At 36.5% G+C, this 20,212-nt stretch overlaps 3 protein-coding genes across 3 annotated transcripts in view; 1 reads left to right on the forward strand and 2 right to left on the reverse strand.

Moving 5' to 3' along the window:
* The window catches only part of LOC100186685 (dnaJ homolog subfamily C member 7-like), an 8,631-nt gene extending 738 nt beyond the window's left edge, over positions 1-7,893 (reverse strand). Inside the window, exons 1-11 of the mRNA XM_026835903.1 lie at positions 7,738-7,893; positions 7,338-7,426; positions 6,700-6,824; positions 6,163-6,279; positions 3,426-3,500; positions 2,884-3,002; positions 2,334-2,487; positions 1,810-1,974; positions 1,265-1,356; positions 678-751; positions 118-263 (exon numbers count right to left, since the gene is read on the reverse strand). Coding sequence (XP_026691704.1) covers positions 118-263; positions 678-751; positions 1,265-1,356; positions 1,810-1,974; positions 2,334-2,487; positions 2,884-3,002; positions 3,426-3,500; positions 6,163-6,279; positions 6,700-6,824; positions 7,338-7,426; positions 7,738-7,832 — 1,251 coding nt within the window. The 5' untranslated portion in view covers positions 7,833-7,893. The remainder of the gene's footprint in view (positions 1-117; positions 264-677; positions 752-1,264; positions 1,357-1,809; positions 1,975-2,333; positions 2,488-2,883; positions 3,003-3,425; positions 3,501-6,162; positions 6,280-6,699; positions 6,825-7,337; positions 7,427-7,737) is intronic.
* Positions 7,892-9,394, reverse strand: LOC101242267 (peptidyl-prolyl cis-trans isomerase). The gene has a single exon (XM_026835916.1). It carries the CDS (start codon positions 8,716-8,718, stop codon positions 8,224-8,226), a length of 495 nt encoding a protein of 164 aa, XP_026691717.1. The 5' UTR covers positions 8,719-9,394; the 3' UTR covers positions 7,892-8,223.
* A 1,651-nt stretch (positions 9,395-11,045) lies between these two features.
* LOC100183591 (alpha-(1,3)-fucosyltransferase C) lies at positions 11,046-18,585 on the forward strand. The gene is made up of 7 exons (XM_002129502.4): positions 11,046-11,379; positions 12,070-12,558; positions 14,080-14,211; positions 15,635-15,802; positions 16,256-16,432; positions 17,095-17,271; positions 17,665-18,585. Exons 1-7 carry the CDS (start codon positions 11,171-11,173, stop codon positions 18,191-18,193), a joined length of 1,881 nt encoding a protein of 626 aa, XP_002129538.1. The 5' UTR covers positions 11,046-11,170; the 3' UTR covers positions 18,194-18,585.
* The last annotated feature ends 1,627 nt before the right edge of the window (positions 18,586-20,212 follow it).

A 20,212-nucleotide genomic window follows, 5' to 3' on the forward strand; every position in this document is an offset into this window, starting at 1 on the left:
CCCAAGGACACATACGCCCACAATGGTAGCAGCGACAGGCCTTGAACCTATTACCTAATGGTTACAGGCAGGCGCGCTAACCTCTACGCCACGGCGCCGGACTAATTGATTTAATACCTNGGTGATGTTCAAAGCCTGTTTGCGATAAGCTTTCTTTATTTGGTCATCTGTGGCATCTTTACTAACACCAAGTATTTTATAATAATCCTTCTTTTTACTTCGCTTCAACGCAGCTTCAGCCTCGCTTAATATCCGCTTGTTTTCTGGGAATAAAAAAACACGCAAGTAAAGTAAGTTGCTTAAAAGAATAATAATTCAAAGTCAAGCTGTGGAAAAAGACGCAAATAAAATTTCAAAACACCAGTTGTTAGGACTAAACAAAACCTCAGTGTTCAGTAAGTTGGTAAGAATTCGAGCCATGGTTCAATACTTATAGTAGAAGTAATATTGCCTGGTTCCCATGGCTCTCTAAATGTGTATGACCTTCAAACCACATAGAATAAAAATTGGACACTTTATGCACTATACACATTTCATATCTGCAAAATACACTATAAGGTCTGATCCAGAGTTGGCCTTCTCTAATCAAGTGTTTCCTGTAGGACCTTCATCATATAAAATGGAAAATGATACTTTATACACTACACACACACAATATGCATATAATTCCATCTCACCTCTCGTTCGGTCCATTTGGTAAATCTTCTGATAGTCGTACACTGCCTCGCTGTAGTTTTCTAAATCTGTGTGGCTTGGGAAATAAAATACCATTTAAATGCAAGAAATAAATTAAATGAATGTTACCTATTTATTCTCATGTAGTGGGGCAACAACAACCGTTATAACAGCAGGGTCTTGTTTCATACACCTTGTGCCCTATACCAGTTATTGCCTTTACACCTATACGCTATATATGTTATATTTTATGCCAATAATTTGTACAACCTAATAGTGATCATAGGGTTAATACACAGTATGGGTCAAGGACACACACACTTCAACAGTGGTAGCAATGAGCATTAAATCTCATTCATTACAATTCAAAGTCAAACCATTTAGTCTGACTGATTTATTTTAAAGTCAAACCATAATGACTGATTTATTATCAGATTGACAGTCGTTATAACATGTTGTGTTTTGTTTCATACACCTCGTGTGCGGTCATGGAATAGCATATATGTGGGGATTCTCTTGCCCAAGGACACGAACGCACACAATTACAACTGAGTCACAAAACCAGCCACACCACAACACCCATACTCACCATTTAGCTCTCCTATGCAATGCTTTAGTGTAGTTTTCATCAAGTTCTAAAGCTTTTGTGCAATCAATCACGGCTTCCTTTAACTTTCCTATCTACAAACAGGTGGAGCGCAGATGCATTTTTAATTTTGCATATCATAAAAACATCATTTTACTTTAATAAATAGATTTAAAGAGTTTAATTGGTTTCACCAAACCAGATGAATTAAATAGCCAAACTTTAATATTAATTTAGGATTAATTTTTTATGCTACAACTAAAAAAGGTTAAGAAGCATTGCCCTTTAAACAAAACTACAAAATTATGAATAAGCAAATAAATTTAAACAATTCGCATTCACTTTATTGTTTGTATGACTAATTTTTACTTATTCAGAACTACAAAAAAGGCATAAATAATGTAATTTTGGGCCTTGGCCTAACAAAGCTTGAACGGGGACATTTAATAAGAAAGTACTGCAATATCTTATATTCAAAATTGCAAAATGTTTAGGTTTAAACTTAACTGCCCACATTCACTTTATTGATTGCACAAAACATTTCTTACTTTGCTTTCCACAAGAGCTCTGTTACAATGTAACTTTGCGTTTGTCTTTCTGTTCTTTGGATCAACTTCAAGAGCCTCGCTGTATACCGTGTAAGCTTCTTCAAACTTACTCGCTTTGAAAGCTTCGTTTCCCTCAGCTTTTTTACTCGCCAGTAATTTGCATTTCTGGAAAATAAAAACAAATTTTTAGAAAATTTTTAATATAGACATTAGAAAAGTGAAAAAACATAAGATTAAAAAATATAACGAAAAATCTGACAGCTCACCAGTATAATCAAAAATGGTCAAAAAATTAATAAATGAACTTTGGACAACATTTTTATTAGTCTACATTGAACCATGTTTCAGTAGTCAAAAAAGGATGGCTCTATTTAATTAAATATTATTCATTAAACAGTACAACTAATCAAGTGAGATTTCGTTAACAGGATTGTGTGACTGTGTGTATATAACTATCCGTACCTTTCCTGCGTTTACAAAAGTTTGTCACTTTTACCCTTGACCAAAATAACTAATATTCTCACCTTTAAGTTAAGCCTTGCATTATGATGGTCTGGTGACAGTTTAAGGGCATGGGTAAAGAAGGTGACGGCTCTATCTATGTTGTCATCATAGTAAAGACAAATACCTCGTATATAAACAGCATCTGCATTCATTTTGTCGGCACGTAATATTGCCCTGTAAGAGTACAATGTATGTTAATCTTACGAACAGCATACATAACTAGGTATGAATCATGGATCTGATATACTCTACACACGGACGGGCAGATAGAGACTAAACATGAAGTATGAATGAATGAATGAATGAATGCATGAAACTGTTTTGTATGGATATTGGAGTTTATATATTTTGTATAGAGTTATGTTGCAAATAAAAGTATAACTTGCATGTCATTGCTACCAAACACAATATAATATGTAAGAATTGTTTTTCCGGGAGAAAAATTACAACTATGGCCCTGAAAAAGTCTTTTTACATAGACATGGGAACATTATTAAAATTAACTTTTTTTCAAGACAGAAGTTAAATTCTTGGATATAATAACATGAACTGGTTAAAACACATTCTTACACAGCAATATCTTGTGCTTCCCCATACTTTCCCATCAGTGCAAGGTTTTCAGCTTTAGTGAGCTGAAATCGAACACAAGCGGGGGATATTTCTGAAGCACGCCGCATGCAATAAACCACCTGTAATTCAAAGTCATATTTGTCTCGCTTATTGAACACACCATAATGATAGCTGATGTAGCTTCAGTAGATTTGAGTACACACCAAACAAAGGGGAGTTCCATGGTCGGTAGGTAGGTAGACAATAATGTATGTTGGAGCAAAACCAATTCAAGCATGTAAAATGCACTGTAGTTTTGAGCCGACTAAAAATAGATGTCAGTAACATTCCATCAGCCCAGACACTGATACACAACACATACTTAAAAACCTCAAACCATTTATATTTTATCAGCATTTACCTTGAAGTTTAAGAATTTGCACATTATACAAATTTTAAAAATAAACAGTATATATGTTTTTACAGAGGTTCACATATCTGCGTTTTTAACAATAAATTTTGCTTTTTCACATTTTGAATTTTAAAAACACAAATATACATACCTGCCGATAATCTTTTTGGTTGGATGCTTGTTCTGCTTGCTTCTCAAATTCTGCGAGTGTCCTGGCATGCCGTACCTGTAAGATAAACATGATGAAGTCCTGCAATTTGGGCATCAATATTGCAAAACATTTATACCTAAACCTCACCTATCTAAATACTGCATTGAGAAATAGTTTTCCATTTTTTTTTGTATAGAAAGAAGTTTTATTGAGCAAACCAAAGAATCATAAAGAACAATATAGTAACAGTGTAACACAGCACATAAATGATGGCTATAAAAAGAAGTTTTCTTTAGTAACCATAAGATAACAAATATAAGTGCCACAATAACACTGCAAATAAAGGTAGCACAGTTGCCTGTCACAATGGCACATAAATACTGCAATTTTGCAAATAAAAATGACAAATAGCTTGAAAACGGTATATCCCTAGTTAGGGATGCACATTACAGAATAATTAGGTATTCTAGGATATCCTAGAATACTTTATTTCGAATCTAGAATTCCGAATCTAGTTTTTGCGTCATGAAACGTATAGCAGGCTATGAAAAGACGTTACGAAACGTTTACTCTCGAAAGTCCCACAAACACAATTTTTTTTTTCAAAATTAATAAGTTTAAAAAATTGGTAATATAGTATATGAGATGACGTGTGATTACGCCATTAAAAAGAATACCGAATCCCGTAATTAGATTCTTTCTGTAATGTGCATCCCTTCTGTTTTGTAATGTGCATCCCTATCCATAGTATATATTCTTACGCGCCTCTTCTGTAATGTGCATCCCTATCCATAGTATATATTCTGTCAAAATCATGCAAGAGTTTATGTTTGCAAATTTGTTTTTCAATTTCAAGTTTCCAAATCATCTGGGTTTCTATATCTTCCATCTTTGCAACGAATCCACTTCTTTTTGACTCCGTTTTTCGACAAACTTTCGCTCGCTTGTTTTCCTCGTGTGGCTCGTTCTTCACGTTCGCGGAAATCTTTTTCAATCTCGTTCCCAATTACCGACATCATGGAACAAAGTCCGTCAGAAACAACATCTTTAACTTGACGAAGCATCTCTTCAGAGGAAGGAGGCAAGGATGACTCCCATTCTACCATCTGTCTCATCCAATAGTAGAATACATCACTAATTTGACATTAGGGGACAATGTACATAAACATAATTACATAATATATTCACTTTAGAGGACAATGTACAATACAAATATCCACTGATATATGGAAAAATGCATATATATGTTCACTTTAGAGGATACTTTACAATTACATGTGTACATATTCACGATATAAGAGAATGTACATATATTTATAGGTTATCAGTTTATCGTTTTTTTGATATATTTGTCACTTATTGTTATTTGTTACACAACTATGGAGATTTTCCTACCACTTATACATCAACAATAAGAAGTGTTTTTAGTTAAAGTAAGAAAAGGTGGGTTAAATACTTGATACAGTAAGTTAAAAAGATGGAAAGGAAAGATTAAATGACTAATATTAGATGATATTGTGTTTACAGTCATCGTACATGTATATTCATGTCACCTATTGTTTTGCCACCGTTCATGCATGACAAACTATAGAATGAGTCGATTGTTACATCACTCGTTCAGTTTACATGTTTCGCTTATTTTTTAACCGTCTTTACAGACTGTAAACATTTGTTAACACCTTAATAAATGTATAATGAGATTTCCTTATCATCTAAATATGACCACATTAGTCCAAAAAGTACATACATATATTGGTTAAATGGTAAGCCAATGTCACTGTCTATGTAATCAGCCTAGACCTAAGCTTCTAACATAAACAACTTCTCCATGATTAAAAGGCACATGTAGGAATTTAAACAGTATCAATCAAGAGTTTGGGGTAATGGACCAACCCTGGCATCTGGCCAATATCCAAGGTTGGCTAATGTGCCTCACCTATATAGGAACAGAAAAATTCAATAACATACAAACAACTATTACTTCCTCATTATTGTGCCTCACGTAGACTTTATATTAGGTTGGAGAATTACGTATTTCCTTTTAACCACTTAATGGTAAGTAGCAAGAGCCTACATCATCGCAATTAAATTGCCGAATTAGGATGACAAGATTACAAAACCACACAATAAGAATAAAAGAAATTTGATCTAATCTTGGCTTATAAACAAACTTCAATTACGGTGACAACAAAATTAAGATCAAACTGAACATGAAGGGTGAACAGTCTACTACAAATGTTTATAGGATTTACAATGCATTTGAAAGTTGTAGCCCAAATTGACCTCTATCGCCTTCTATTTATAGTTTTAAAATTATTTCTAAGGTAACCCCTGTCTACCATGACACCATTAAATTTGGAATAAATTAGAAAATTCTTTTAGTGATCTATGGACCTGGCTGATATTTATAAAACACTGTTCTTTATAGGTTTGTTGCTTTAGCTTCACTAGGTAAAATAACCAAATCTTAAAGCAAAAAATGCTTACCAATTGACAATAGCATTAATATTGAAGCTTTAAAACTATAATGTATTATGTATATATTGTGTTTTGTTAGACAGTCACTCTCATTAGTTATATTTATTACCTATTGCAGCTATAGAAAACTAAAGACGACTTTATAACCCAATCTGATTAATTTCTTCACAATTAGGCAATATATAAAGACTTTAAAGTTTATGGATAATCTAAGCAATATAAAATATACAGAACTTTAAAAAATACTTAGAGCACCAACCTCAGCCATTACTGCATGGTCACAACTAGGATCAAGGTCCTTAGCTTTTTGTAAAGATAAAAGTGCAGCTTGTGCATTTCCAAGTGCAATGTGACATTTTGCTTCTCGTATGTAAGCCTGTGAATGAAACAACATATTGGCTTTGTTGTTGAAACCACCATATTATTTAATTATAGTACTGTAGCGTAAGTTGGATACTTTCAGCACATAATATCCCATATTTTAAACCCTTTTTAAAAATTAACAACTCCCTTTTACAAGTGAGATTCACATCGTGTTAGGATCAGTTATACAGTTCTGGTAGATTAATATTAGTTTACTGCCAATTGGGACAATAAAATAGAATGAAAACATGGACCGTATTATCCCAATCTACTATTAGGTAAAAATAAGTGGAAAAAGTGAAGAAAACACAAAAAATAATAAAACCTAACAATTTGGCTATATATTCTACAAGAATTTCCTATTGTTCCAAAGTTTACTTAAGCATAAGGACATTATATAACCTGCAAATATTTAATAAAAATTAAAAGCTACCTTAGCAAATGTATTATCAACTTTGATGGCAGTTTGGGCATCTTCCAAAGCTTCTTTATATTTTTGTAACATCATGCGTGCAGCACAACGATTGCTATAATAGCTCGCCACTTTCGGAGAATACTCTGACAGAAATATCACTTTGACATGTGGTATTTTTTCATAGGGAGAGAAAATGTGCTAAAACCTAATCGAAATCCAAATTATAAATAATGGCTGGTTTTAGATTTGAGCCAAAACCTGAACAAGTTCAGTAACATCGAACACAAAACTAACGCTGTTCACAAGAATTTAATTCTCAGAAAATGTTAAGCCCAAATCCATTTTATACAAAACTTGAATTTTAATTAGAAACAACTACTTTTTCCAATCTGGATTTGAACTCGTACTAAAACTAACAAAGGAAGAAAAAAGAAATTTAAAAACTACGTGTACATATGTTTTATGTGAAATTTGGTCAGTTTTTTTTTCAGGGTGTTTACAGGCAGTTTCTGTCAAATAACAAAACATTTATTTAAAATTCAACCAATTTGAAGCTGATACAATTTTGGATCTGTTTATTACTAAACACGTTAAAACAATATACATACAAATATATACAAAAATGGCATCAAAAATACTCGGTAACATAAACCTACCAATAGCTTTGGAGTAGTGTTTTATAGCATCGTAATAATCTTTTGATTTATAACACTTATTTCCATCATCTTTTGCTTTTTCAGATAAGCTGTATTTTAAATAAAAAATGAACATTAATTTAAATGAATGTAACTTACTTTATCCACATGTGGCAGGGATAGGTCGTTACAACTTGAGTTTTCATAAACCTCACCCCACTTACGAGTTACCACACATGTAACTTTGTGATTTAGTTTTGTATGGCTGACAATTAACTTGGTCATGCTATGAACCAAAACCTAAACTTTTAATTTTTACACCAAATACAGCCGAATCTAAACATTTTCAACTATAATAGAAAAACAACCTTCAAGCATATTAATCAAAAACCTATTAGTTTCAAACTTCACCCGTTTTTACCTAAAAACGTCGACTACTTCCACATCATCAGTATCCATTGGCATTGGATCTGCACTACTTAATGTTGTAGGTTCCGTCATAATTTCACATGCCATTTACCAGTTTTAATTTTAAATAAATCAAATTCGACACCTAACTATACTAGTTGAAAATCCTGCCAACATATTTTGTGCACTTCAGTTTATTGTACAAGGTTGTGTAAATATAAAATTTAGCCAGGATTACAATTACAAGCAGCTTCACTTTCAATTTGCACCATAAAACAAATGAAGTCATTTCGAATGGAACTAGCACAAATAATTTTGAAATGCAACATGATTGAATATTAAATCACTGAACTTTACAGAAACTTTTAACACATACATTTTAAATTTGTTGGTCACACATTTTCAAAAAATATAAGTCATGTATATTTTATATAACCAGTTCCAACAATTACATGTGTTAGTTGACGTTTTTTTTGCAGGGTCCTGAAGCTAAACCATTCTAAAGTTCGCCGCAATCGGCGATCACAACTTTTTTAGAGGTTGTACCACTTTGGGAGCCAACACCCTCAACTTTTTTCACTACTTCATAACCTTCGGTTACATTACCAAAAACAACATGCTTTCCATCAAGCCAGGCGGTTTTGGCTGTGCACAAGAAGAATTGAGATCCGTTCGTATGGGGTCCAGCGTTAGCCATCGACAAAACTCCTGGGCCAGTGTGCTTGAGAGTAAAGTTTTCGTCACGGAACTTCTCTCCGTAGATGCTCTTACCACCAGTGCCGTCTCCGCGGGTGAAATCGCCTCCTTGGCACATAAAATCAGGGATAACACGATGGAATGCAGATCCTTTGTAACTAATTCCTTTTTCGCCGGTGCACAAAGCACGGAAGTTCTCCACTGTTTTTGGCACGACATCGGCTCTGAGGGTCATTATAACTCGCCCAGCTGGTGAACCACCGATGGTAATATCGAAGAAGACTCTTGGATTGGCCATGATTTTTTAGAAGTCCTTCTTGATCAGCGAAATGAAAATACTGCAGTTCAGAACTAGGTTCTTTGCAAAGGGGAACAAAACGCGGCAAACGAGGAAATCGTGTTCTTTTAATTTCACAACGGTTAATGCAAAAACACACTTTTTTATAAAATTACAAACTTTGAACAGGTTTGAAGTAGAAATTGATTAAAAATATAGTTATAATAATTTCCCTTGAAAGTTAGTCTGTTATTTACAATACAAAAAAGAAATAATTTTTAATATTTAAACAGGTATATATTCCCAAAGTACTTAATAAAATCAATAACTGTTTGAACCAATGTGAAAATATTTGGAAAATTCTCGAAGGATGCTGCGTAAAATGCTGTCCAGTCAAGTGACAATAATTAAGTGTTCACAGAAATTTTAGACGATGCAAGTATTGACAAGGTTTTAACCTAAAGTTATGACATTTAATTTCAATATATTTCCGTAATTAATAAAAGTTCTTTTGTAAATCATGTACAGCCAAACGATGTACACAAAGAGATTCTTCTTATTGCTCAAAATTGCAAGTAACAATACCAGGTTGTGAAATATGTAAAACTGTGTATGTATAATACTTCTTTAAAAGGTAACGCTTTTTGGATTGATGTTGCAGTTTTGTCAGATGGCGCTAAACTCTACAGGCAACCTAAACCTACATCCAAGGTCCAGGTGTTCCTCACGGTGGGACCGGGACCTCGCGAAATAAAATATAGAAAACGTAGTCCTGCCGCTACATTTACTCTTATACCTAAATCTATACCAATCACTGTGAATGGGGAACGTATATCGATAAGGGCCTCCAATCCGGAAATTTTCTGCCATTGAAATGTTACTACACGCGCACGAACAATTCGATTTAACTTTCCAATTCTACGGTAGATCATTATTCGCCGTTTCCGTTTTACCAGTTTGTAGTTATACTTCCAGTGAGCTAGTCAATTCAGCGAAATAAGCGTTTTCAATTTCCTAAACCATTAAGTCCCACGGCAAAGCAAGCCAAGATGACAGATATTTACGTCATAGTTTGCCCTTACCCTAACACCCAGTGTGCAGCCTTTAGACCTCAAATGTTGAAGCCTGCTACTTCCCGAATAGTTTAGGAAGGGCTTAATAGTAATAGATGGGAGATCCCCACTGACAGCTCGGCCCAGGATAGATGCTCCCGTCAGGCGTTTACATGACGGCATCTGCCCACATAGTGAAAAGATCTATAAAGAAAAATAAAAGCGCTGACATGTGTTAATGTAGATTTGTGGCGGACATTTTTTATTCTGTGGTGACCTGATTCTCTTGGTTGTTACTTAGTTCGATATTTGACTTTACAAAAGGAAACTACCAAGTAAAGTATCAGTTTGTCACAAGTTGCGGTTTGGTTTAAATACCTGATATGCATTAGGTGTCTCTATACCGTGTGTGGTAATGGGCCAACGCCTGATCTATAATCCTAGGTCCCCTGGGATTTCTCGCCGCACGACCTCATTCATATAGGATTGCCACAACATCAAAGGGGCAAAAACTTTACCCTTTCACAAAAAAGCAAACGTATAGCAGTAAAGTCGAACTTCAGGAACACGTTAAATATAAACGAATGTTATATTTCTCAGCGCAGCGAAACAATAACTCAAGCAGTCCGCCCATGTTACCATTATATGTTGATTGACCAAAGAACTTAACATATATCAGCAATCCACAACGGCCCTTGTTTTTTCAATTCTCGAAAACGCCAGTAGGTGAAACTTTCTCCGGTGTTACGCGCACACACAAAGGCTTGGCAGAGAAGAAAATGTGTGTGCGCGCTCCAGTTACTACTGAAGCGAGACAAGCTACTAAAGCGAAAGGCTCACAACCATTCAGGTCTTGAAGGAATTGTTGTTTCGATTGCTGAAATGGGTAAAAAGCTTGCTATTCACGCGTGAAGGTTCAGAATGTCTATTCCGGCAAGTTTTAAACAATGGGTAACGAAATATAAACGCTTACGTAAGGAATAGTGGAAAGAGTATGGGTGTCGCAGTGACGGGTGGGAAAAACGACACGAATTTCATCAACGACAGCTGCATTAGGGGCGCAAGTTGTCCCAAATGTTTGAAGTATTTGAATGACACACTTCCGTACCAGATCGTAACAGTTTCAGAACCGACTTTATCGACGTACCGGCGTTTACAACTGGCTTTGGAATACATAAACAAGTCAGCACTATTTAGTAGCAAGTTACCCAAGAAAGGAGCAAAGCTAGATAAGCGCAGTTCATGCAAGGATACCAAAGGTGTTTCTCTTTAGCGCACGACCGTGTCTGCCTTGCATTTCAGTGATGTGTTTATTCAGAGCGCTCACGTCTGGTTTTGTTTACAGCATAAATAATGTAGGACTGATTAACCAAGGCCAAGCAAGGATGTGAAACTTGACGCTTAAACTGAAGTAAGAAAACATGAGGGAATGCAACGGAAATTCACTAATGTTCAAAACACCAGCACTACGTTTAAGAAAACTTTTGCTTGGATTTCTAATTTTGACGTTATCGTCTTTGATCTCTCTCTATTCCGTGACGTATTACTCACGTGACTATGAAACTTCGACGAGGTCCGCAACCGTTATGAAAAAAATCTTCCATCAAAAGTTTAAACTGATGAAGGCAAGGTAAAAAAAAGACAAGATTTTCTAATAATCATATTTTTGTTGCAAGACGAATTCTATACCGGCTAAACCCCACCATACGTACAACATTAACACATAAGTGTCAATGCTAACATGGGTGCGATCACGTTAAGATGAAACGTCGTCTTTATGCGCATCAAAGACAGACCAGTACTTTGTTATAGTGCTGGTGTATTGTGCCAACACACTTACCCAAGGCCTCCATAAACATTAACCTGGCTTATATGGCAAGACGAAAGACGTCTTGGTAAAAAGTGCTGACTATAAATTATGCGGCGGGCAAAGGCATAGCATATGTCATACAGTAAGGTTTGGTTAGGATGAACCATGTTTTTATTCTCTTTTATCGTCATATTTAATACAAAGAATATTCACAGAATTATATAGCCGTATCCTCACGACTCTAAAATGGCATACATTGTCGCGGTGTATAATGAATACCGTTAGCACTTGATATCCCATATTTCCCAATCTTGTTTTTAAGAAGCAATGACGCTCTTTTAGAGTCGCACGGCTACGGTTATAGTTCTGTAAATATTCTTTGTTTACTACAAAAGGGGTCGACAATAGATAGAAAAAACTGAAACACCTTATCCCATAACCTATGCATTTATCCCCTGCTGTGTAATTTACAGTTACTAGTTTAATTAAAGCGACGATTTGTAACAACAGAGAAGCCGAGAGAGAGCACGCGCATCTACATTGGAACTTCACTTCAGAAACCACGCATACGCCAAAAGCGAAATCTTGGCCACTCTTGAGAACCACAACCAAAGCCGCGACGACGACGACGACTATACCACCACCGCGTCCACCGAAGCCAAGCGAGGACATAAACTTTAATCTAACGTTAGAATCACGAATGTTTTTCCGTGATCCAGGACGAAAACAAAGGCGCAATTATATCAGCTTAAATTTGCCGTCGTTCATCAATGTCGCGAAAGATGAGACAGGTACGAGTCAGACCCATGCAGTGACAACTAAAATGCAGCCTGAACGTGCTGGTACTACCCGGTCACAAGTGCCAACGGGTTTGGACGAAACGTCAAACAAGGGAAAATCCGCTCGTACTAAAACTATATTATTTTGGTACATCCCTTTTGACGACAAAACAGTAGCAGCGGAGTTTATCAACGAAAAATGGACGACTACACCTAACGGGTGAGCTAAGATTTATCTATATAACCCGGGGGAAGATGGGCTACCTTTTCATTCTGTTTTCTCGTTCCATATGGTCGTAAACTTAGAACATTCAAAGAATCATAAAACCGTACTCACACGACTCCCATAAGGCATAGACCGTTGTGTAAAACAAGCTCAGGATAGTTGGATGTTTTGTGCTAAGGGTGTCCCGTCTTTACCACCCTATAGTGTCTTTACCACCCTATAAGTGTCTTTACCACCCTATAAGTTACCATATAAAATCTGGTGTAAATCCCTAAATTCTACAAAAAAAGAAATATATATAGTTACATGCGTTTCTATTTTCCAATGGCACCTAACTATAGTTATCATATAGGGGAAGAAAGCTTGTGTTATATAACGACTGTCGTTTCCCCGCCACGCAAGGAAAAGTTATTTAAAACCAATGGTATAGCAGTGTGGGGGAGGATGGGACACCTTTAGCACATGATATCCAAATATCCTGATCTTGTTTTAAACAATTAACAACGTTCTATATGTGAGTCGTGAGAATACGGTTTTATATTTCTTTGAATGTTCTTTGTCTACTGCCAAATGAGATGAGAAAATAGAATAAAAGAATGTCCCATCTTCCCCACCACACTATATATAGTGCGTGAAAAAATAAACATTAATGTTATACCGTATTGTTCAATCAATACACTTAAAGTCCCAAACAAAGCGTATGCGGCATACCTGTCAATACAGTTGTAAAATATTCATGTAATTCGCATAACATAAGACCCATGTAATGCTCGTATATATTTTACGCTTTAATCAGAACATTTTCCCCATAACGATTGACGAGTTAGCGCTAGAACCTAGAGTCTGGTCCGGGCGTTAAATAATTTATGATCCCAGCGCAGTATATCTGATATAAGGGCACTGACCTTATAACAAGGCAAGCTTGAAACACTTGCACAGCAAAATGTAAGGCTACATTGTTATTCGAGGACCGTGTCGACATGCGCTTGCATTTCATGAAAGGATGATTGTAATTTCTATATCCTGGTGTGGTGGGCCAACGACAGCTGTTGTAACACGGGTGTTTTTTTATACACCTCATACACGCTTACGAGTTCATATATGTAACTTTGTGTGTGATTAATATGAATGGCTGCAAATTTCGACCATTCCAATGTATTTACAAGCCAATACGCTGCAACCATTTGTTTGAAGTTGCTTTATTGCTTTATATAGTTTAATATTCTAGAAGTTATGAGGTGCCATAAAAGATCGTGCCGTCTATAAACGCAGACTAAATATCCCGCAACCAATACCAAATAAGATACATTCTGTATTTGTCACGCATGCTGTCGTTCAATGAAGCTCCCATGCAAATATAATTTGCAAATCGACGTTTTAATGTCTTATTTAAATCGCATTACATCTACATACCCCTATTCTATTCTAAAAAGGCAAGATCTTACGCCTAGCGACCCGGAAATTAAGCAAGATTTGTACAATTTGGGTATTTTTTTGAATTCTTATATGTTTCAGAATTATCATCGACGAACCTTACTGCGGTCGCTGTAAGATCATCTACGACCGTAAATATATAGGAAAGAGTGATGCTGTTGTATTCCATGCCATTCAAGTTCAAGACGATGACCTGCCCAACCCTATGACACGGTGAGATTGTTACTTCAATTATGTAATGCGTTTGAATCCAAAAATATTGGCAAACGTAAAACTATAATAGTTTAAATTGCAAAAATGACAAAAACGCTCTGCAGTATATTCACCAAAGTTATTTCAAGCGCATGTTTAGCACGTTATATCCAAATATCCTGATCGTCTTTTAATTAATTTACAACGGTCTATGGAAGTCGTGAGGATGCGGGTTTATAATTCTTTGAATGTTTTTTTTGTACTGCCAAATGGGACCAAAAACAACATGAAAATGTTTCCCAGCTTCCCCACCCTACTGTATCACGTTTCATAGTTTAGTTAAAAGGCTGACTGTGCATTTATTTCAATCACGTTTTGTGAATGTTTTATTTGTGTTGATTATTGATTACTTAATGCGGAGAATATTGGCAAGCAGACAATAATAATCATTTATAAACAAAAGCAATTTATGACGCACGCCCCGCTGTTGTTTAATCGATATTTAGCAGCGGCTTCAAATCATTTTTGAAACTACAAATTGGAATCCACTGTAAAACATTGAAAAAAATCTTTAAAAATCACTCAATTTTCAAAGGCCCAATTACTGAATCGCGAACGTGATTAGACCAATTGACATGATTCTTGGTAGACTTCTTTAACCATGACAAGACATCCGTGTTAAAAATCGACAGTGAGCATGAGGTGTATGAATACACCATGTGTGTCTGGTGTATAAGAAGACACCCATGTTATAACTCGACAGTGAGCATGAGGTGTATGAATACACCACGTGTGTCTGGTGTATAAGAAAACACCCATATATAACTTGACAGTGAGCATGAGGTGTATGAATACACCACGTGTGTCTGGTGTATAAGAATACACCCATGTTATAACTTGACAGTGAGCATGAGGTGTATGAATGCACCATGTGTGTCTGGTGTATAAGAAAACACCCATGTTATAACTTGACAGTAAGCATGAGGTGTATGAATACACCATGTGTGTCTGGTGTATAAGAAAACACCCATGTTATAACTTGACAGTGAGCATGAGGTGTATAAACACGCCATGTGTGTCTGGTGTATAAGAAGACAACCATGTTGTAACTCGACAGTGAGCATGAGGCCGCTTTTATCACAATGTGTCCGGCGCTGTGGCAAAGTGGTTAGCACGCTGGCCTGTAACCCAGAGGTAATAGACTTAAGACCAGTCGCTGCTATCTTTGAGGGCGTATGTGTCCTTGGGTAATACACTTATAGGAAAGTGCTTCAACGCAGTAGTCACTAATGGATTGTCTAAATTTGTCAATCATACTGAAAAAATGATTACCTACAAACGCATATAACTCGTAAGTTGGCAAGTTGTGTGTGAAACAAAACATCCGTGTTATAACGACTGTCGTTTTCCGGCCACGCGATTATGATATTTTTGCTTCTATTAGGTCTGCTGCCCAGTCTTACGTTTGGTGGTTGGCGGAAAGTAGTTCAACAACACGTGACACTGCATATACCGGATTGGAAAATTACTTCAATCTTACTATGACAGTAAGACGGTCATCAAACATACACACTCCTTACAGCACGTTTCAATGGCTGCTTAAAATGCTATGGTAAGTTAATTGTATACTGCTGGGTATTGGAGCAAGAAATGTGAAAAAGGATACCCGTGTTATATATTACTGTGGGGAAAGATGGGCACCTTCAGCACATAATATCCCGATCGTGACTCGAGAAAATAGGGGGGAAGTGTTCCATCTTCTCCTACCCTACTATATACTGTAATAGGTTATACAACGTACAAATCACTCTAACCCATAATTGTTATAACCCAGTGGTGACTTCTGGGTTGTACAAATTGTACAATCAATTACACACGTGATAATAGTAAACAAAGAACATTCGAAGAATTATAAAACCGTATCCTAACGACTTTCATAAACCGTTATTGATTGTTTAAAACACGATCAGGATATTTAGATATTTATGTGCTAGAGGTATCCGGTCTACGTCCACCCTACTATAGTATAACATGGCGAATTTAGTTACGTTATATATGATTTTAGGAGCAAAGAAAACGGCCAAGATATTATAAAAGCTCACGCTGTGATGAAGAACATCTATTTGACACCAACATCAGACATTGAATACATCGAAGACAGTTTGCCGGCACCAAATAAAAAGATGTCGGTGCTCAAGGGAGTCGCACCAGAAGTAAGGAAGGTTCTGGAGAAGAAAAACAGGTTAGATCGTCAACTACTTGTGTTAGATCGTATTATGTTCTGTATGGGTCAAGGTCCTACGTGGGTCAAGGTATGGGTCAAGGTCCTACGTGGGTCAAGGTCCTACGGTGTAGTATGTTGTGGAATCAGGCCATAGTTGGCCTATTTTATAATATAGTATGTTGGGGAAATATGGGACACCTTTTTTAGACGGCTGAAACGACTAAAGCTGTTCAGTAGGGTAATCTAACTTTCTCCCAATATACAACGTGTTTGTTGTTTATAGTGTGGGTTGCCGTGAGGTATAACACTGTCTATGTCTTTAGAATAACAAAATTTTGACCTTACAGTGAGCATGAGGTGTATAAATACAACATGTGTGTCTGGTGTATAAGAAGACACCCATGTTATAACTCGACAGTGAGCATGAGGTGTATAAATACAACATGTGTGTCTGGTGTATAAGAAGACACCCATGTTATAACTCGACAGTGAGCATGAGGTGTATGAATACACCATGTGTGTCTGGTGTATAAGAGACACCCATGTTATAACTCGACAGTGAGGTGTATGAATACACCATGTGTCTCTGGTGCATAGGAATACACCCGTGTTATAAACTTATATTTAAATTGAATAAACCAAATCTTTCTTATCTAAACCACCAACCACCTCCACCGCAGATTAGTGGCATGGGTTGTAAGCAACTGCGCCAACACAATCTCAAGCGAATTGCGTCACTATTACGCATACCAGTTGGTACGGGCAGGCCTAAACGTTGATCAGTTCGGGAATTGCCAAGGAATGGCTTTTCCCGTGGAATCGAGGTTCGACCCATTGTTTTACGAAACTCTAGGAAAGTAAGTTGATTTGAATGTTTGTTTTGTTCAGTGTGGCTAAATATAATTGACATATAGTAGGGTAGGGGAAGATAAGATACCTTTTTCTCGTCCCATTTGGTAGTAAACAAAAAACATTCAAATAATTATAAAACCGTATCTTCACGATTTCCACAGACCGTTGTTAATTGCTTAAAACACGATCAGGATATTTGGTTATTATGTGCTAAAGGTGTCCTATCTTCTCCACCCTACTATACAGTGTTTACCACTTTAGCAATTTGGAGAACATAACCTACATAATTCAATGCGACAACATACAACGCAATAATTCTCACAAGGCGAGAAACACTTTTTATCTTCTTTTTTGCTTTCCCAGGTTTCCCATGAATTATCTCATACTTTTGTTTACAGATACAAATTCTACTTCTCGTTTGAAAACAGCTTCCATTGTAAAGGCTACATCACAGAGAAGCTTTGGTTCAATGCTCTTTATAGCGGCGCTGTCCCGATAGTGTTCGGACCACATCCGCGAGATGTCGCTGCTGTGCTACCGCCCAAGTCATATATACACGCTGAAGATTTTAGCAGCGCTGGTGAACTAGCAACGTACATTCAATACCTTGATACTAACGCAACAGCTTATGCAGAGTATTTACACTGGCGTAAATGGATACGACTGCTCGACGAAAACGGCAACTACAGAACGACCAACAGGACAGCAAAGATTTTAAAATCCTACAGCGCAGAGGAACGTAAAGCTGTCGAAAAGTTTTTGAGACCAAGACCGAGTGGGTTTTGCAAACTTTGCAAGAGACTTCATGAGCCTTTGGTTAGTCACGTGGTTGATGACGTATCAGAGTGGTGGGACAGTAGCGAAAGGAACGAATGTTTTGACATTGATCGAGCACGAAAGATGATGAAACTGCCTGTAATTTTTTAATTCGGGGTGATGGACCAAGTCAGACTTAAATTCCACGGCCATGTCGTACTAAAGGACTCCAAATGGGCGAACTCTGGTCCAAGTCTTATATTGAGAATCATTTATTTTAGATTAACTTATTACCAAACGACGCAAGCACTTCATGTTCTAATGAAGCTGTGAACCCGCTGCTTAAACCACAAGTGTAATATCAAGCCTACATTAGGTTGCAACCTTTTGAATCATCAGTATGTAGTTCATCGTATCAACCATTGCTGCCTATATGATTCTTGGTTTCATAAGTTAGCTCTTTATTTTGTATTGTGGTATCGTACTGTGTACTTCGTGAGTGTCATTAACTTATCTCTCTCTACTTCTGTTTGTCCTTGCTGAAATAAAAGGTTCGTAATTGGTATAAGTGATATATGATGCAGATATTATATTTAAGCGATTTATTCTGGGGTAAGATGGTACATGCTTATATTCTCTTTCTTGTACCATTTAGTAATAAACAAAGAATATTCACAGAATTAAATAAAAAAACATCCTCACAACCCCAAGAGAACATTGGCAATTGTTAAAAATGCAATTAGTAAATAAGGAATATAAAGTGGGATGGGGGAAGATGGGACACCTTTAGCACATAATATCCAAATATCCTGATCGTTTTTTAAACAAATAACAACGGTTCATGGGAGCCGAGAGGATAGATTTTGATAATTCTTTGAATGTTCTTTGTTTACTACCAAGTGGAACGCGAAAATAGAATGAAAAGGTGTCCCATCTTCCCGCACCCTACTATATTATAAATATAAAACAATTGTATTATAAACGAAATTTACCATGAGATACAGCACATAATATGTATTCAAAATAGTGGATGTAAAGCCTTTGAGCTTATTAAGCTATCAATCCTATAGCGTTCTGTTACGTTTAAATCATGCGCTCAATTAAACCAAGTGAATAATACGATGAATAAGGTCCAATGTACCTCGCACATTATCGTTTTTTTTACCGTGACCAACAGCGGCCGTGTGCTTGCGGTAAAATAATAGCACGAGCAGAATGTTGGAAACTTTGCGATTCTATTCAACCGGTTAGTGGCTTTACACTTTACAGTATAACACAGAATTGCGTTTCAGAGTTATAAGCTCACTATGTTAGTAAAGAAAAATTGAATACGAGTTTTAATTTTCCAGTAAGCTGGGAAATTCCTAGTTTGTTTTATAGAAAGTAATGACTAGTTAAACACAATGTAATACGCCATACAACAGTTAAGATTCTGCAAAGTGTACAGTGCTGTCGGTGACTGATTTTATAAACCGCATATAAAGACAAGCGCAAACATATTAGAAGCAGGCGCGATAAGGGCAACAAAAAGGCTATAGCGCAAGAGTGCGCTTGGATATTGTTATCAAGTAAGTAACTTTAATAAGGTTGTTTATTCTAGTCTTTATGGAGGAATTGGCCTTGGAAAGTTAGTTCCGCTGTTACGTGTTGAGTTTTGCGTCTATAACTTGTACTATTTTCAGTCGCAGTCCCAATTCGTACGAATACAAACGCAGATATTTCATAGAAAATGAAGGAGATTAATATAAACTGTAATAGTACGCGACTTTTAGCAAGTTAGTGATATCAAACAGTGGTTTTCCTTGATATAACTAGCCATGCAGAAGTGAGCTTGTAATGTGGGGACCTGCAGAGTGTACAGTGTAGACTGTAAGTCTCTACCAGGATATAAGGTCACGCGGGTAAATTTTAAGCAGGGGTAAACGTGGAACTTTACCATAAGGCTGGTTGTTCTCTCATACAACATTGGAAGTCTAACCGTTTCTTACTTTGCGCGTCTTGTTTACACAGACCTTCCATCTTTGTTTGTTCGATGCTTTCTAGCAGTGTATGGCGTATTACGTGTGTACAATATAATTGAGTAACAGTTAAGATATTGTGTTAATATCTATGTGGTGGTGCAATGTAATGAGAATGAGGTCTGGTCGGGTAGTGTGTGTTTGCTGTGTATGGTATAAGGGTATTGTAGTA

Source organism: Ciona intestinalis, chromosome 9 (assembly GCF_000224145.3).
Source record: "Ciona intestinalis chromosome 9, KH, whole genome shotgun sequence".
Taxonomy (NCBI): Eukaryota; Metazoa; Chordata; class Ascidiacea; order Phlebobranchia; family Cionidae; genus Ciona; species Ciona intestinalis.

Excerpts from the sequence above, each read along its gene's own strand:
- LOC101242267 (XM_026835916.1), bottom strand. The coding sequence starts at position 8,718 with ATGGCCAATCCAAGAGTCTTCTTCGATATTACCATCGGTGGTTCACCA.
- LOC100183591 (XM_002129502.4), top strand. The coding sequence starts at position 11,171 with ATGAGGGAATGCAACGGAAATTCACTAATGTTCAAAACACCAGCACTA. Across the intron at positions 11,380-12,069 it reads TTTAAACTGATGAAGGCAAG|AGAAGCCGAGAGAGAGCACG; the intron begins GTAAAAAAAAGA and ends TTGTAACAACAG. Across the intron at positions 14,212-15,634 it reads CTGCCCAACCCTATGACACG|GTCTGCTGCCCAGTCTTACG; the intron begins GTGAGATTGTTA and ends TGCTTCTATTAG.